The sequence below is a fragment of the Monodelphis domestica genome, chromosome 2 (assembly GCF_027887165.1).
Source record: "Monodelphis domestica isolate mMonDom1 chromosome 2, mMonDom1.pri, whole genome shotgun sequence".
Classification (NCBI taxonomy): Eukaryota; Metazoa; Chordata; class Mammalia; order Didelphimorphia; family Didelphidae; genus Monodelphis; species Monodelphis domestica.
Genome location: NC_077228.1, coordinates 89,602,038 through 89,618,423, shown reverse-complemented (window position 1 = coordinate 89,618,423; position 16,386 = coordinate 89,602,038). Strand labels below are relative to the sequence as shown.

The window sequence follows — 16,386 nt, the reverse complement described above, 5'->3', positions numbered from 1 at the left end:
GCGATCTTCTTTTTCTAGTTTAGGACTGAACTTTTCCCCTGTCTGTATCATCAAATATTTGAACTTTTGTCTTCAGCAATACTGAGGTTTGAAGAAAAGCTGAAAACCATTATAGGCATATCTGGATATCATATATGCTTTTGCCAGCTTTTTGTTCATTTATTCATTTATTCAACATGAATTTGTTAGAGCCCATTTTGTTCCAAGAACTTTTTATCAATATCATCTTTGAACCAAGGCTAGTTAGTGGAAAAAAATAATCAAAGGAAATATCCTCAAATATGGTCAGCCCAACTCCTTCAAACCAATCCTTTTTACAATATGGTGTTATGAAAAAGGAATCTGGTGGCAGGAATCCTCAGTAACTATTACATGAGCTGAGACAAATTGGAATAGTCATTACCATTGGTGAACAGCAGAAACAGGGAAAATCTTCAATAGGCCATCAGTTGAAGCAGTGAAGAAATCAAATATTGTCAAATAACAGTAGATGGAGTGATTGTGACATAGTTTGCCAGATCAAAAACAGAACCAATTTGTATGATGAAATTTCAAAATTAAGATGTAAAGCTATATTGATGAAGCTTGTGACAAGCCCCAGTGTCTGCTCCCTTGGGACATTTTGCAGTCTATTCAGCCAAAGTCATGTGATCATAGATTTTTAATCATCAAATTATTATGCTACAGATATTTTTTCAGTACCTCATTCACATTTCAAATACAAATGACCCTCTGTTAAACTATATATATATATATATATACCAGGCAAAATGTGGTGGTCAGAAACTACACAGGGAGAAATAGACTGGAGAATAAAAGAAAACAATCATAATGTTGCAAAATGCTTTACAAGTTTCTCTAATAAAGTCCTTATTTCTCAGATATGTAGAGAAATGAGTCACACGTATAAGAATACAAGTTATTCCTCAATTGATAAATGGTGATAGGATATGAACAGAGTTCTTAGACAAAGTAATAAAAATGCTCTACAGTCATGCAAAACAAATGTTCTAAATCATTAGTAATTAGAGAAAAGTAAATTAAAACAATTCTGAGGTATCATCACCAACTGATTAGATGGACTATTATGTCAGAAAATGAAAATGATCAAACTTGGAGAGGATGTGGGGAAATTCAGATATTACTGCATTGTGGGGGGAGTTGTGAACTGATTCATCCATTCTGGAGAGCAGTTTGGAGCTAAGCCAAAAGGCTATAATACAGTATATAGACTTTGACTCAGCAATAGTGCCACTAGGTTTATATTTCAAAGAGATAAAAACAGAAAGGGGAAGGACAAACACACACAAATATTTGAAGCAGCTCTTTTTGTGGGGCAAAGATTTGGAAACTGGAGGCATATCCATCAATTGGGAAATGTCTGAATTAGTTATATTATATGGTTGTAATGGAATACTATATTGCTGTAAGGAATGATGATCAGGGGAGCTCTGGAAAACCTGGAAAAGACCTGAAAACTGAAACAGAGTGAAATAAACAGTACCAAGAGAACATTTTGCACAGAAACAGGGATACTGTGAATAACTTAGCTAATCTCAGAAATACAAAAAATAAAACAATCCCAAAGGATTCATGAAAAAAAAAATTCCATCTGTCTGCTTCCAGAGAAAGAATTGATAAAAACTGAACCTAGACCAGAACAAACTTTCTTCACTTTCATTTAGAAATACTTTTGTTTCCTTCCATAAAAGAATTAATATAAAAATGCCTTACATAATTGCACATATAAAATTTATATGAGATGATAATCCATCTCAACAGGAATTGGGGAGATTAGAGAAAATTTGAGGTGCAAAATTATTTTTGAAATGTTTAAAACGTTTATATGTAATTGGGAAAAATGAAATTTATAAAGTATAAATACTTCTTTCATTTATATCACTTTGTAATCTATCTTTATATCTTTACAGAAAAATATGTATGTTTAGGTTGATATTTGATTTACCCCAAATGAAGATAAAATTTTTAAGAACATTTACTTTTTTATAGTATCTATGAAATAAATGTTTATAGTTCACTTTTCTATCTAATGAATTAATATTCAATTGTGTTTTAATTTAATATGCATATTTAGTTTTCACTTAATAAATATCTTTTGAAATTAAAAATACTCCAACTTTCCTTACATAGAGGATGACCTGCACAGAATCTTCCTCAATTTGCTGCCCCTGTAGCATCTAAAAGCCATGTTCTGTTGTAGCCAAGCTATAATAATAAGTATTCAAAGCTGACATAGAAGATTTCAAATAAGAAATATGCAAAGTCAAAACAAACTAGTACTGGCTAAGCAATAGAAGGGTGGATAAATGTAATAGACCAGGGTTAAATGACCTCAGCAATCTAATTTTTGATAAACCCAAAGATACTAACAAAAATTGTTGGGAAAACTGGAAAACAGTATGGCAAAAATTAGGTTTAGATCAATGTCTCTCACACCCTATACAGAGATAAGGAGGAAATGAGTATGTGATTTAATCATAGTGATAGTATAAGTCAATTAGGGGATGCTAGAAGAGTTTACCTGTCATATCTGTGGAAAAGGGAAGAATTTATGATCAAACAAAAAATAGAGAATATTACATGATGTAAAGGGAATAATTTTGATCATATTAAGTTAAAAAAAATCTTTGTATGAACAAAACTAATTTAACCAAGATAAGAAAGGAAGCAATAAACTTGGGGGACAATTTTTTATTGTAACAAAATTCTCTGATAAAGCTCTAATTTCTCAAATGTATAATGAACTATGTCAAATTTATAAGAATCCAAATCATTCTCTAATTGATAAATGGTCAAAGGATATGAATAGGCAATTTTCAAATGAAGAAATCAAAGCTATTAATAACCATATAAAAATGTCCTAAACCCCTCTTAATAAGTAAAATGCAAATTTAAAACAACTCTGAGGTATCACCTTATACATAGCAGATTGACCTATATGACAGTAAAGGGAAATAAAAATATGGGAGTGAATGTGGCAAAATTGGGACACCAGTGCACTGCAGGTGCAGTTATGAATTGATCCATTCTGGAGGTCAATTTGGAATATGCCCAAAGGACTATAAAAATGAACACCTTTTGATTCAGCAATACTACTGCTAGATCTGTATCCCAAAGAGATTTTTAAAAATGAGAAAGGACCTGTTTGTATAAAAATATTTATAGCTGCACTTTTTGTGGTGGAAAGAATTGGAAACTAAAGGGATGTCCCTCAATTGGAGAGTGGGTAAACAAATGTTACAATATATGATGGTGATGGTATGCTATTGTGCTATAAGGAATAATGAAGAGGATGATTTCAGAAAGACTTGGAAAGACCTACATGAATCAATGCAGAGTGAAATAAGCAGAACCAGAAGAATATTATCCATAGAACCTGGAATATTGTGGAATGACTAAATATGATAGACTTTACTATTTACAGCAATGCAATGATCGAGGACAATTCTGAGGGACTTATCAAAAAGAATGCTATCCTCTTCTAGAGAAAGAACAGTGGGAATATAAATGCAGATGAAAACATATGATTTAATCTCTTTTTTACTTGGGTATATGATTTGGGGTTTTGGTTTTATGAGATAATTCACTTATAAAAATGAATAACATGGAAATTTATTTTGCATGATAATCCATGTGTATAACCCAGGGCTTAGGAAAAAAAGAGAGGGAGCCAACATGAATCACATAACTTTGGAAGACTCATGTGGAAATGTGATATTAAAATAAAGATTAAAATATAAAATAAAATAAATAAAAATTTGAGGGAGGGGAAACAATATGAAAATATCATTCCTTTATTTTAATAAAGTTAATTGGTCATGCAATTTATTAAAATTTCTTTCATACTTATGCTATATTATAAATTCAGGGAGTATTATGAATTAAAATTATGTTTATAAAAATTCTATACTCAGGGGTAATTAATTATTACTCAAGAAAGATCTTAAATCTTTATAACTATCCTGGTAAAAAGGAAAGTTTAAAAGATTTTGCATGACAATATGTGGAAGTGAGCCTTGATTCCCTTATTTATAAGATATGTTAGGCTGGGCAAGACAATTTATCTCTCTCCTTCATTTTCATCATATTAGCTTTGCAGAGGCCATAGGGTTGAGGCTCAGGGGGAATTATTTGTATAAAGTACTTTCCAAGTATCAGGACAAGACTTGACCTTTGTCTCTGCCATGAAAATAAACCTTCATAAAAGCCTAACTTTTAGAAATTGAAAACTTTATTATTCATTGTTTGGTATTAACAATTATAGTGAAGACAGAAGATTAATTTTTGAAAAACAGATATTTATATCTGACAGTAGGAGTATAATATGTATATATAAACAAACAAATCCTTTAAGTTGGAACTAAAATGAGTCAACCCAACACAGTATCATTTATCAATTTTGTCTCTAGTGAACAGTAGAAAATAGAGAACTTCATCGACTAAAACACAATGGTGAATGGAGAAATGAAAACTTTGTTATTTTATATTTTTAAAAATCCAATTTTCATCTCATTCTATTTTGTTAATTATATTTATAAAATAGCTAATGTAAATCCTTTTCTGATAAATTTCCCTCCTTCAACCTCCCTTTTAGTGCTGATTCGATTTATTATAATTCATCATGGAATTGGAATGTTATGGGGTATCAAGAACTGTTCAGTCATTGTTCAGAAAACAAATGACATAAGATATACTAGTAGCAACAAGTATTATTAAGTTAGCTAATATAATATTGTGGTCCCTAACAATGAATCTAATTTCTGAAACTTTAGGTTTTCCCCATGTGTTTCAAGTAATATTAAAAAAGTTAATGCCCTCTACCTGATTGCAATAATTCTATTTTATTTAAATTTAAACATTCACATGACACTGTTAGATTAGGAGAAAAGTAAGTCTTTGCAATTAAACATTGGTTGTTACAACTCTAAAAATTTTATAAATCATCTAGGTCCAACTGAAATAGCTGATCTTTTAGCAGATATATGACTAAGTTCATTCCTGTAACTTGTTCCAATTATTAAAATAATATTTCCTTAGAAGTTATTTTTAAAGAAAATGTATCAAAATTACTGGATTTTTCAGTTACCTCCTTAGTGATTTTGAGCAAGTCTCTTCTTTTCGTGGGGGCTCAATTTCTTCCTCTGTTATAAGATGGGGTTGTTCATGTCATCTTAGTTCCCTTCCAGGTTTAGATTTATCATCCTCTAATCCTTTAACTAAATACATTCCACTTTCTAGCTGGGTGACCCTGAGCAAGTCACTTAAGCCACATTACCTAGACCTTACCACTCTTCTGGTCTTGGAACCAATACACAGTGTTGATTCTAATACAGAAGGCTAGGGCTTAAAAAAAGAAGAAGAAAACTGTATAGATTCCACTTAAAACTTTCAATATCTTCTTTAGGGTTCATGTGTTTTTTCCTCTCCATTGACTTAGATTGTTCCTTATACTTACTCTAAAATATGTTAAAACAGTTCTATTTAGCAAAAGTCCTCAGATTCAAATCCATAAATATGCATTTTGCCACTGATTGTGGAATTATTCCAAGATCAGTTTTTAATATTCTTTGCCATATTGCCAAATACTCATTATTATCATTTTTCTTTGTTGATACTGATCTTTCGGTGAGTAGTTGTTTTGCCTGACTGTATTCAGAATCAAATAATAGTTTTGTAATAAAATAGTGACAAATAATGAAATAATAATAGCAATATATATGCTGAAATAATAACAATAATACAGTTCCACAAACAATAAAATTGTTCACACTAGAAAAACCTAAAAATCTCAAAAGTTCCCTTTTTTATCTTTTCTGAAGTATATGGCATGTTTTCAAGATGAACTAAGTTTAAACAATGCAAAAAGGAAATGCTTATAAAATGAATCAATACCCAGTTTTTTTCGGTAGGTTTTACATATGTTTGTTCTGTTCTGTAGCTTTTTATCATATGTTTGATTACTTTTGTCATAAGAATCCTTTGAATCCATTAATGAAAATATTCAGGAGAACTTTCCCTAAAATGCCCCATTTAAAGCCTACAAATTGGCCTACTGTCTTTGAATGAGAAAATTTCCTGAACTGGACATGTAAAGAAATTGGGATGGGGTGATCTTAAATCAACAAGCCATAGGATCAGCAGTTGTTTTTTTTTTTCTTCTGAGTTCCTACTCCCAGAGTCCTTCCTCTGAATTTAGTATTCTTTCTCATAAAACCCTCAGAATTGTACTGGATCATTGCATTGCTGCTAGTACTAGAGAAGTCCATTACATTCAATTCTGCCACAGAGTCTCTGTGTGCCATGTTCTCCTGGTTCTGCTCCACTCACACTACATCAATTCCTTGAGGTCATTCCAGTTCACATGGAATTCCTCCAGTTCATTATTCCTTTGAGCACAATAGTATTCCATCACCAACATATACCACAATTTGTTCAGCCATTCTCCAATCAAAGGGCATCCCCTCATTTTCCAATTTTTGCCACCACAAAGAGTGCAGCTATGAATATTTTTGTATAAGTCTTTTTCCTTATGATCTCTTTGGGGAACAAACCCAGCAGTGCTATGGCTGGATCAAAGGACAGACAGACTTTTAGCTCCCTTTTGGAATAGTTTCAAATTGCCATCCAGAATGGTTAGATAAATTCACAACTCCACCAGCAATGCATTAATGTCCCAATTTTGCCACATCCTATCCAACATGTATTACTTCCGTTTGCTGTCAAATTAGCTAATCTGCTGGTTGTAAGGTGATAACTGAGAGTTGTTTTGAATTTTTTCATTTATCTAATTATAAGATATTAAGAACACATTTTCATGTGCTTATTGATAGTTTTGGTTTCTTTATTTGAAAATATCCTATTCATGCCCCTTGCCCATTTATCAATTGGGGAAAAACTTGATTTTTTGTACAATTGACTTAACTCCTTATTTATTTGGGTAATTAGACCTTTGTCAGAGGTTTATATTATAAAGATTTTTTCCCAAATTGTTGCTTAAGGGAAAACATTTTAGAGTAGAGGAACAATTTGAGAAAAAAGTACGTCGATGAGAAAAGCAATGTTATTTGTGACAAAGAGAGGATCAATAAGACTGGAATGCAGAGTTTGACAAGAGTAAAATGGTATAAGAAAATTGGACAGACAGTGATACAATCATTTTGGGGACTGATATTGAAGGATTTTAAAAGCCAGGTAAAGGATGGTAAAATACAGCTACAAGGCTGTATTTTGCAGGTGTGGGGCATGGTCAGACCTGCAATTTTGGAAAAAGAAAATTTCGTAGGTCAGACCTGTAATTTTCAGAAAATACAGGGAATCATTCCTTACTGGAGGGATTACGGAAATCATCATGGAGAAGATGTTACTAAAACTCTTCTATGGTGGCAGGGTATATATGTATATATGCATATATGATATACCAGAATATACTGGGAAGAAAAATGGGGCTTGAAGTCAGAAAACCTGGGCTCAGTTCCCCTTTCTATCATTCATTAGCTGTCCTGACCCAGGAAAAAACACTCAAATATTACAAATTTTATTGTCTCATCCTTACCTATTTGAGTGTGTGGGATGACTAGCACCTCTGGTATGAGAACTTGCTAAATCCATTTCAGAGCTGCTCATCTACCTTTGTTGTCTACCTATCACCCAACTCTTATCTCTGAGCTCCAAGAAGCTATAGCATGTGTAGTATATGTATCCTGATAAAATTATCTCAGCCAAAAGGTTAAGTCTATCCAAAGGGCCTCAAGTCTATTGGCAAATTAGGGGGCTTATGCACCAAATATGTGAAGACTTCCTCCAGCAGAATGAGTGAGTGAGAATAATTTGTTCTGCCATGAGTGTAGCTGAAACAAGCTCTGTGAACCACTTAGAATTTGGTCAGACATCAAAGATGCCAAGGTCATCCATTTCATCTTAAGCCATCATCAGTTCTACTGATTTTTTTTCTTGCCATTGGACTTTAATGACTCTGGAAGAGAAAGTAAAGCCAATAACTGTGCAAATCTCATTTAAATTCAAGTCAAGGCATCACCCTGTAATGCTAGTGGTCTCTGTTACATAAAACATTTCTGAGATTCTAAAAATCCAAGTGATCCAGCATCTATCACATATTTCTTTAAAAAAAATTGAAAGTAATCTGGACTCATGGCTTCATCAATGTAGGAAACTTCTGGGGAAGAAACTCCTAAAAATTCAGATCTAATTTTAAGTTTTAGTTTCCTGGAGTCAAAAAGAAAGAGTTTTAAGTGATTTTCTCAATCTGTTCTTTTGTGGTATAGAAATGTAAATTAAATTAAAGATAGTGTGGCCCCATTACATATAAAGTGTGAACTATCTATAAAATTGGTTGAAATGCTCATTTTTGAGGCATACATTCTGCCTTTAGTTAAGTCTACAATATAAAACTATTCTCTACAATGAAATAGGGCATATATATGGGAAAACATTTTCTGTTAATTTAAACTTACAAATTTATTTTTTTTCTTTTGAGCTATAGGAATAGGATTAATGGGAGAAGACTTGGTTTATATACAGGTCTGCATTTTGATGGATGTCAGAAATCGAAAAAAGAAAGACTGTGATGATACTGAATAAGAGTAAATTCTGTGGGTTATTCCTGTGGCAATGAAATAGAAAAGGTGATGTGATGTGTTTTGTTTTGTTTTGTTTTATTTTTTAAGAACAGAACATCATAATTTTCAGTGTTTGAGAAAATTGTAGAAAATATTTTCTAATGTTGTATATGTATTTGCATATATGAAATAAAATTATTTATATACTTTTTAAAAATTGATTTGTTTATTATCATAGAACTAATGTGATAAGACTAAGATTTCAGCCCAGATTCCCTGACTTCAAGGCTCCAACCTTTAAACCATGTTATGTTTTTCTGAAATATATACATTTCAAAATGTAAAGAAATCTATTAAAACATTTCAGAATAAGGCTGTTTCAGGAGTGCTACTAAGTGTTTAATAGTAGGATAGTGATCCTTGGTTCTCTAGTGCCATGCTAGCAGATTACACACTTTGGCATGTCCTATCAAATTGGAAATTTGAATTCTAGCCATGTTGGTGAATTTTAGGTCATTGCATTGATTATGATTTTTATACCTTTGAAAGTTGTTGGTACAATATTGTTTTTATCCTTGTAGTACTCAATTGTTGTTTCACACATTAGTAAAATGCATCATATTGGCCTGAGTATAGACTATCTTCAAGTTTGATCTTTTTTCATTAAAATAAGAAAATTTTGAAGAATAAATTGATACTCAAAGATGTGATGTGGCTTGCCCAAGGTTATAAAAAACTCAGATATTATGACAATGAATTCTGTAGCCAGTACTAATTCTCAGTATATACTGAGAACTAATTGTATCTTAAATTCTAACTCTTAGAAACAGACAGTAGCCAGAGCATTTGTAGGTTTACTTTACTTGAACTCTACCTCCTTCTTCATTTGTTTCATCAAGGTGATATCTAGCCTGGTTGCCAAACCTGGGTACCCTATTATATTACAGAGTCCATTACTTAACTCTATTTCCCTCAGCATTGTGACTGAGTTCCAAGCAATATTTGCCCTGCATCTTGGTAAATGGGAAGCTGAACTCCAATATCAGAACAATGTAGTGCAATCTCATTGGAGTGAGATTCCTATAGAAAACTTCACAGCATTGGCCTTTTGCAATGAAATCTACTTTAAGAGACTTTGCAAGTAGGATGAAGGTCCTCACTGGATGTGTGCAAACAGCTGGTTCAATATAAGAGAGGAATTTACCGTGCACAATTTTTTTTCTAGTATAAATGTAGACAAGAGGTCATAGGAAAGATGATGCTACAACTATTGATGTTCCTTAGGAAAACTTTTGAGAGGTGTACTTTTTACTATACCCTAGTAGAGTGCTCTCTAGTTCATTAACTATGAAACTTTAGGCTGCATTCAGGTTTCAGACAACCTAAATTTTGAGGAAAATTTCAACAAGTATTTGAACCAATGTTGTAGTATTCTTTCTAGAAACATGAATTGGAAATGTAATTTTTCAGATAATGGTGTTTGCTACCCCTTTGTAAATATATATAAATATAATATTTAGATTTCATTATATATTATATATAATGGTATAAAATAAATATATAAATGTATATAAAATTCTTTCATAGAGAAGCATGTGTTTTCAATTTGAATTAATTTTCCAACATGGTTTTATATATATATATATATATATATATATATATATATATATACATACATAAGTGTATATGGGTGGATGTTAAGTAGGGAGGAAAGGATAAGCTTTATATCTTTCCAGAGTATGTTGTCTGCCTCATATGCTTGCTTGGAATTTGCATATTATCTTGCTAGTGGGCATATTGCCATAATAACAGATGGGAATGCAAGAGAAATATATCAAGCATCAAGTTTAACTGTTATTGACCACAAAAATGTAGATATGGTCTGTAGCACTCACATGTGGGATGTTAAACTAGAGCAATTTTAGAATTCTGAAATAGTTGTTACAAACTATAACAATAATTTAAAAATAGATAATATAGAGATCCATTTTAAAATATTTTATAGTACTTATAATTTCACATATACTATTATAAAAATCAAATACAGATGTATCCAGAAGACTGGATATACTTAAGAACTGTCAAAATTTTTATTATGGAAATAAAAATGGATGAAAATTACTTCAGTAATAAATATTAAAAATTATTCAATATAAAATTTTTGATATAATACTCTTATCTGGTTCCAAATTTCTTTTGCTCTCTGAAAATAGATCTAATTATAGTCTTCAAACCCACAAAATATTATGAATACTTATTAATTAATATTAATTAGAAAACAATTTTGAAATATATACTATGTGCTGGTGCTAAGAATATATTTAAAGCCTCTAACTTCAAGGACCATACTATCCTGGAGGAGCCATGGTGAAATCTTAGGGGTAGCAAAAACTGAAATTAATCTGAGAATCCTTATGAAGCAATCTTAAAAAGTACCTCAAGATGACAGGAGTCAAAAAAACAATATCAAGATGGAGAAAGAGGACTTTCCTGTGGAAAACAACTTGAAAGGAAGGCAGAGACAATTGATTTTTATTGGATAAGGGGGAATCAGAAATAAAACTGCACACAGAGGAGTGCTGTTTGACCACCCTCCACCTACTGAGCCTGGTTCTGAGCCTGGGAATAGACCAACTTTGTGATCCCATAACAGAGCACCCCACATATACCCCTTGATTCCAAAGCTCTGGCACCAGCCCACATTGAGTTTATTAATTCTGTAGTGCTTGGCCCTTTCAAGCCTGAGCTGTGGTGAATCCTTTAGCCCAAGGACAAAATAGCTCAGAGTGCTGTGCCCTTGCAAGCCAACAGCAGAGTAGACAGATTCAGCAGCTTTCAGAACTTTTAGTCCATAGGAAAGAAAAGGCTGGGGAAATGAGTGAACAGCAAAGGAAACACCTAGCCATAGAAAATGTCTACAGAGACAAAAAGCAAGGCACAGAGTCAATAGGAGAGAGTAAGATCCAAGCTACCACATGAAAAACTTCAAAGAAAAATGGAAATTGTCCTCAGCTGCTGGAAGAACTGAAAAAAGGAATTTAAAAATCAAATAAAAGAGGTGGAAGAAAAATGGGAAAACAAATTAAAGTAATGAAAAAAGAAAATAACAGCACAAAAAGAAAAATTTTTCAACTTGGTAAAGAAAAAAGGCAAAAAATCCAATAAAAAAGAGTTCCATGAAAAGTAGAATGGACCAAATGAAAAAGGAAGATAAAATGGTCATGGACAAAATTTGTTATTTAAAAATTAAAATGGGCAAAATAGAAGCTAATGACTTAATAAGGAATCAAAAAATAATTAAAAAATAAAAAATAAATAAAATATAAAATATCTCACTGAAAAATAAAGCAAAAACAAAAACAAACTGACCTGGCAAATAGATACAGGAAAGAAAATTAATTAAATTCAATGAAAATCATGATGAAAAATAAATAAATAAAAAGCCTTAACATCATATTGCAAGAAATTCTCAAAAACAACTGCTCTGATATTCTCTTATAAGAAAGTAAAATCAAAATTGAAAGAATCCACAGATCACCATCTATAATAAATCCCCAAATGACAACACCCAGGAATGTTAGAGCCAAGTTCAAGAATTCCCAGGTGAAGGAGAAAATACAGCAGTCAGAAAAAAGAAATTCAGATATCATAGAGCCCCAGTCAGGATTACATAGAATCTGGCAGTTTCAATTTTGAAGGATTTGAAGGACTGGAATCTGATATTCTAGAAGGAAAGAGAACTGAATTTACAACAAAGAATCATCTATCCATCAAAATGGATTATATTATTTCAGGGTAAAAATCGCCATTTAATAAAACAAAAGATTTCAAGCATTCCTGAAGAAAAAAAAACACAGACCTAAACAGAATATTAGATATCCAAATACAAAATTCAAGAGAATCATAAAAGAGGTAAATAAGAAAGAGAAAAAAATTTAATGGCCTCAATAAAGTTGAATTGTGTATTTTCTTATATGGAAAGATGATGCTTGTAACTTTAATTTTTTTATCTTTATCATAGTATTTAGAAGAAGTATACATAGATGGAGGGTATGGTAGTAATCTTTTTAAGATGATATGCAAAAAAGTCAAAGGGTGAAAAAGATGATTACACTGAGAAGGAAGGAGTAAAATGGGGTAAATTATATCACATAAATAGTCATGGGGGTAATGGAAACCATTACAGTGGAGGAGAAGATGAGGCTGATGATGGGTAATACTTAAATCTTAACCTCATTCTAATCAGCTCATAGAGGGAAGAATAACAACAAGTAGGGAATAAGAAGGAAGGTGGTGGGAAGATGAATAATATAAAGGAGGTGGAATGCATGGAGTAATTAAAAAGACCATACTGTTTAAGACATCAAAATAAATGGTAAATAATGATAACTATATGGAATGAGTGAAGTGCTATAAAATATGGTCATAAAACTTACAATGATAAGCTGAGAACCATGAAGAGAAAAAAGACTTTCTGTTTCTTTGAGATTAGGGATAGTTTTATAAAATAGAAGAATTAATATAATTTTTGGTTACCAGTTATTTCTATTTTTGTCATATGTAACATTATAATATATAGCATAATAACAATATAATACATATTTTAATTCTAAATATGTAATAAAGTTTAATAAATATGCTTATCTAATAGAAACAAATCCACCCATTATCTATGTCCAAAAATCTATCTTTCATTCTTTTTTCCCCTTCTTTCCCACTCCTCCCAATGAAGTCAGGTAATATGATATAGGTTGTGCACATATTATCATATAATACTTATTTCCCTATTTGTCATGTTCTGAAACTAGAGAAAAATCCATGGAAAAAATATTTTGCAAAGTAGTTGTGGGTAGATTGGGCACTCTATGAAGGGCATGTTGTGAGAAAAAGAAGAAGGGAAGTGTTAAATTTATTTGTGGTTGAGACTGAAATGTATTAATTAGGTAGTCACCAGGGATTTAATTCTAAATTCCAAAATGAATTACTAAAGTAAATAGAATTTATGGTAGTGTATTTACAATATTTACAATAGAAGGAAGATATTAAGGAATGAGAGAGAGAGAGAAAACTCTGGCTTCTTATATCAGTTAGAAATTCTAAGTCCCAGCTAGGGGAAGAGAGTCTTAAGAAGTTGGTCCTTTCCTGTAGGTTTCATGCCTCCAAAAAGGCAGGGTCACTAAGTCAGCTTTTCACTCACAAATGGTAACAGTCTAAAAGAAGTCTGGGTGTTGGTCTTCCAGTCTCTCCTCTGAGTCTGTCTTCCAGTTGCTCCTCCATCATTCACTCCAAACCCATGTGACTGACTGTCTGAATGTCCATCTTCTCTTCAGCTCTGAGTGACTGATCCTTCACTCCAAGCCTGTGTGACTGAATGTGTCCTTCAATCTTTTTTCCCTCTATTTTAAGATTTTTTTCTCTTGTGTCACGTCCCCTAAATTTTCACGTCTACCAATCACAGCAAACAATTTTCTGTAAGACTGCCCACTCTTTAGTTCTCACCTTCCCTGGTTAAATTATATCTTTGGGGGCTACTTAAATCCTCTTTTGTTAAATTTACCCTTTGTAGTTTACACCTTTTTGTGATTGATTCACCTTTTGTAGTTATTTAGCACCTTCTTATAGTTAAAACCTAAAAATAGATTGTATGGTACAATTCTAGCTAAAAGGAAGAGCTAAGTACCTTCATTGTTACAATCAGATTACAATTTTATCTTCATAATAAAAAAGAGCTAAGTATCTTCATTGTTACAATCAGGAGATCGCTAAATCCAATCTTCAGAGTAGAAAAAAACCAAAAAACTTTAGAGCCTATTTGGCTAATTATAGAGAATATTCATTGTCTAGAACACAGAAAAGATCAAGGAGAATATGACTGGAGACGTAAGACACAGCACGAGTGTGTGGAGGAATAATTAGAGTTAAAATTAGACTTAGAGATAAAAGGAACCTGAGAGATTATCTTCTCAAAACTCTTACTTTTACAAATGAAGAAACTGAGGCTCAGAGATTTTAAATTATTTGCTCAAGGTCATGCAAATAGTATTAAAAGAAGAATTTAAATTCCTTGAGTCTTAGTAATGCAGAGGTTGTATGTGCTTTTTGAAGGACTAAATCACTTAGACTTTATAGGCAAGTGAGAGATCAAAAAGTTTTCTGAACAAAATAGTAGCATAATCATTGTATTTTAAAGGGAAATACAACTAATATTGATGGAGGAGAATACTACAACATCCAGTGTAAAATGTTTCAGAACCTGAAAAGGAATGCTTTGGGTAGAAAGGAAAATATGTAGGTATATTTTATGATATACTCAATGGAAGTTAATGACTTACTCAATATGTTCTTCATTCAGGAGAGGAGTCACTCACAATTTTTGTGGACAAGCGGAAGTTGAGCAAAAGATCAGAAGGAAGTGAGGCAACAACAAATAGTTCCTCAGTTACTCTTGAGACCCTTCATCAACTTGCTGCTTCCTACTTTATTGATAGGGACAGCACACTACGGAGACTTCACCACATTCAAATTGCATCCACTGCCATAAAGGTATGAATTTGTTTTGCAAACGTATAATTCTGTAGTTTTCTTTCTTTGAAAAAGTAAAATATGCACTGACTACCATTAATATTAGCTAAGAGTATTATTTTGTTTCCTATTTCTTTACGATAGACATTTGTAATTGTAAGATAATGTTGACACTAATTTTACCTGGAAGTTGTGTCCTCATCCTTAAAGTTTGTAATTAGGAAGTATAAAATTAAAACTACCCTAATTAGCTGATATGAAGACATTATTTTCTTTCAAAAAGGGTCAAGAACTGTTAACTTGAATATGGTGACTGAATTTCTTGTTTTAGTCAAAATCTTTGTTCTTTTTACACTGTGTCAGTTTCTTGACTTAGCCTAGACATATCTAAACTCTTGTGATTGGGCAGCCATCCCTACTTATAGGAGGTTTGTAGCTTGTACTGTCCAATAAGTAAACATTTCTTTGCTCATACATTATTTATATTTTACTATGATATTATATATGCATATACACACACAACACACATATAATATGTGTATTATATATAAAACCTCTAAGATATACAACCTGGAGAATTTTAAAGGGATTTTATGAAGATGAAATAAAAATTATATGTTTACATATGCATATGTGTATTTAGAATCATACAAGAGCTATAAGGAAACACAAAAGCTTTCTAATTCAATCTCCTCATTTTATAAATGAGGGAACTGAAGCTTAGAAAGATTTATTTTTTTTAATTTTAAGAAAATCATCATGTTCATTGCACTTAAAGATACCATTAATGGTTTAAGTAAGAATAGTAGAGATGAGTTTGCTTCATTACTATCTTTGTTTAAAATACTGTCATATACCAATTTGTAAGTACAATTTTAAATCAATATATGCTGATACCTGGTTGTAATGGCTTTTGTAGCTAAAATATGCTTCACAAAATTATATAAAATGGATCTAAAAGGCAGAAATTTATTGTAGTTGACTAGGAAAATTAAGTCATAATACTCATTTTATAATCCTATCCACCAATTTTGCAAAGTTTTGCTTGAAATTCATCTAATAAATTTCTACCTTTCCTGTGTCAATTGTTCTTAAAATATTTATTATTGCATTTAGTATGCTTAACAAATGGTATTAAAAACCCACTGAAACTCATTGGGAGATTTTTAAATAGCTAGGAAAATTATATTTCCAAAATGGAATTTTTATAGGTAATATTTACATTGGTTTTAGCAAGAAAATCTTAGCTTTACAAAAATTTGGTATT

General features: G+C 31.7%; 1 protein-coding gene across 3 annotated transcripts in view; it reads left to right on the top strand.

Moving 5' to 3' along the window:
• Nucleotides 1-16,386, top strand: part of BRINP3 (BMP/retinoic acid inducible neural specific 3) — a 501,932-nt gene that overhangs the window by 296,865 nt on the left and 188,681 nt on the right. For all 3 annotated transcript variants that reach the window (XM_007480975.3, XM_007480976.3, XM_001367197.4), the window contains exon 4: nt 14,950-15,140. In XM_007480975.3, coding sequence (XP_007481037.1) covers nt 14,950-15,140 — 191 coding nt within the window. The remainder of the gene's footprint in view (nt 1-14,949; nt 15,141-16,386) is intronic.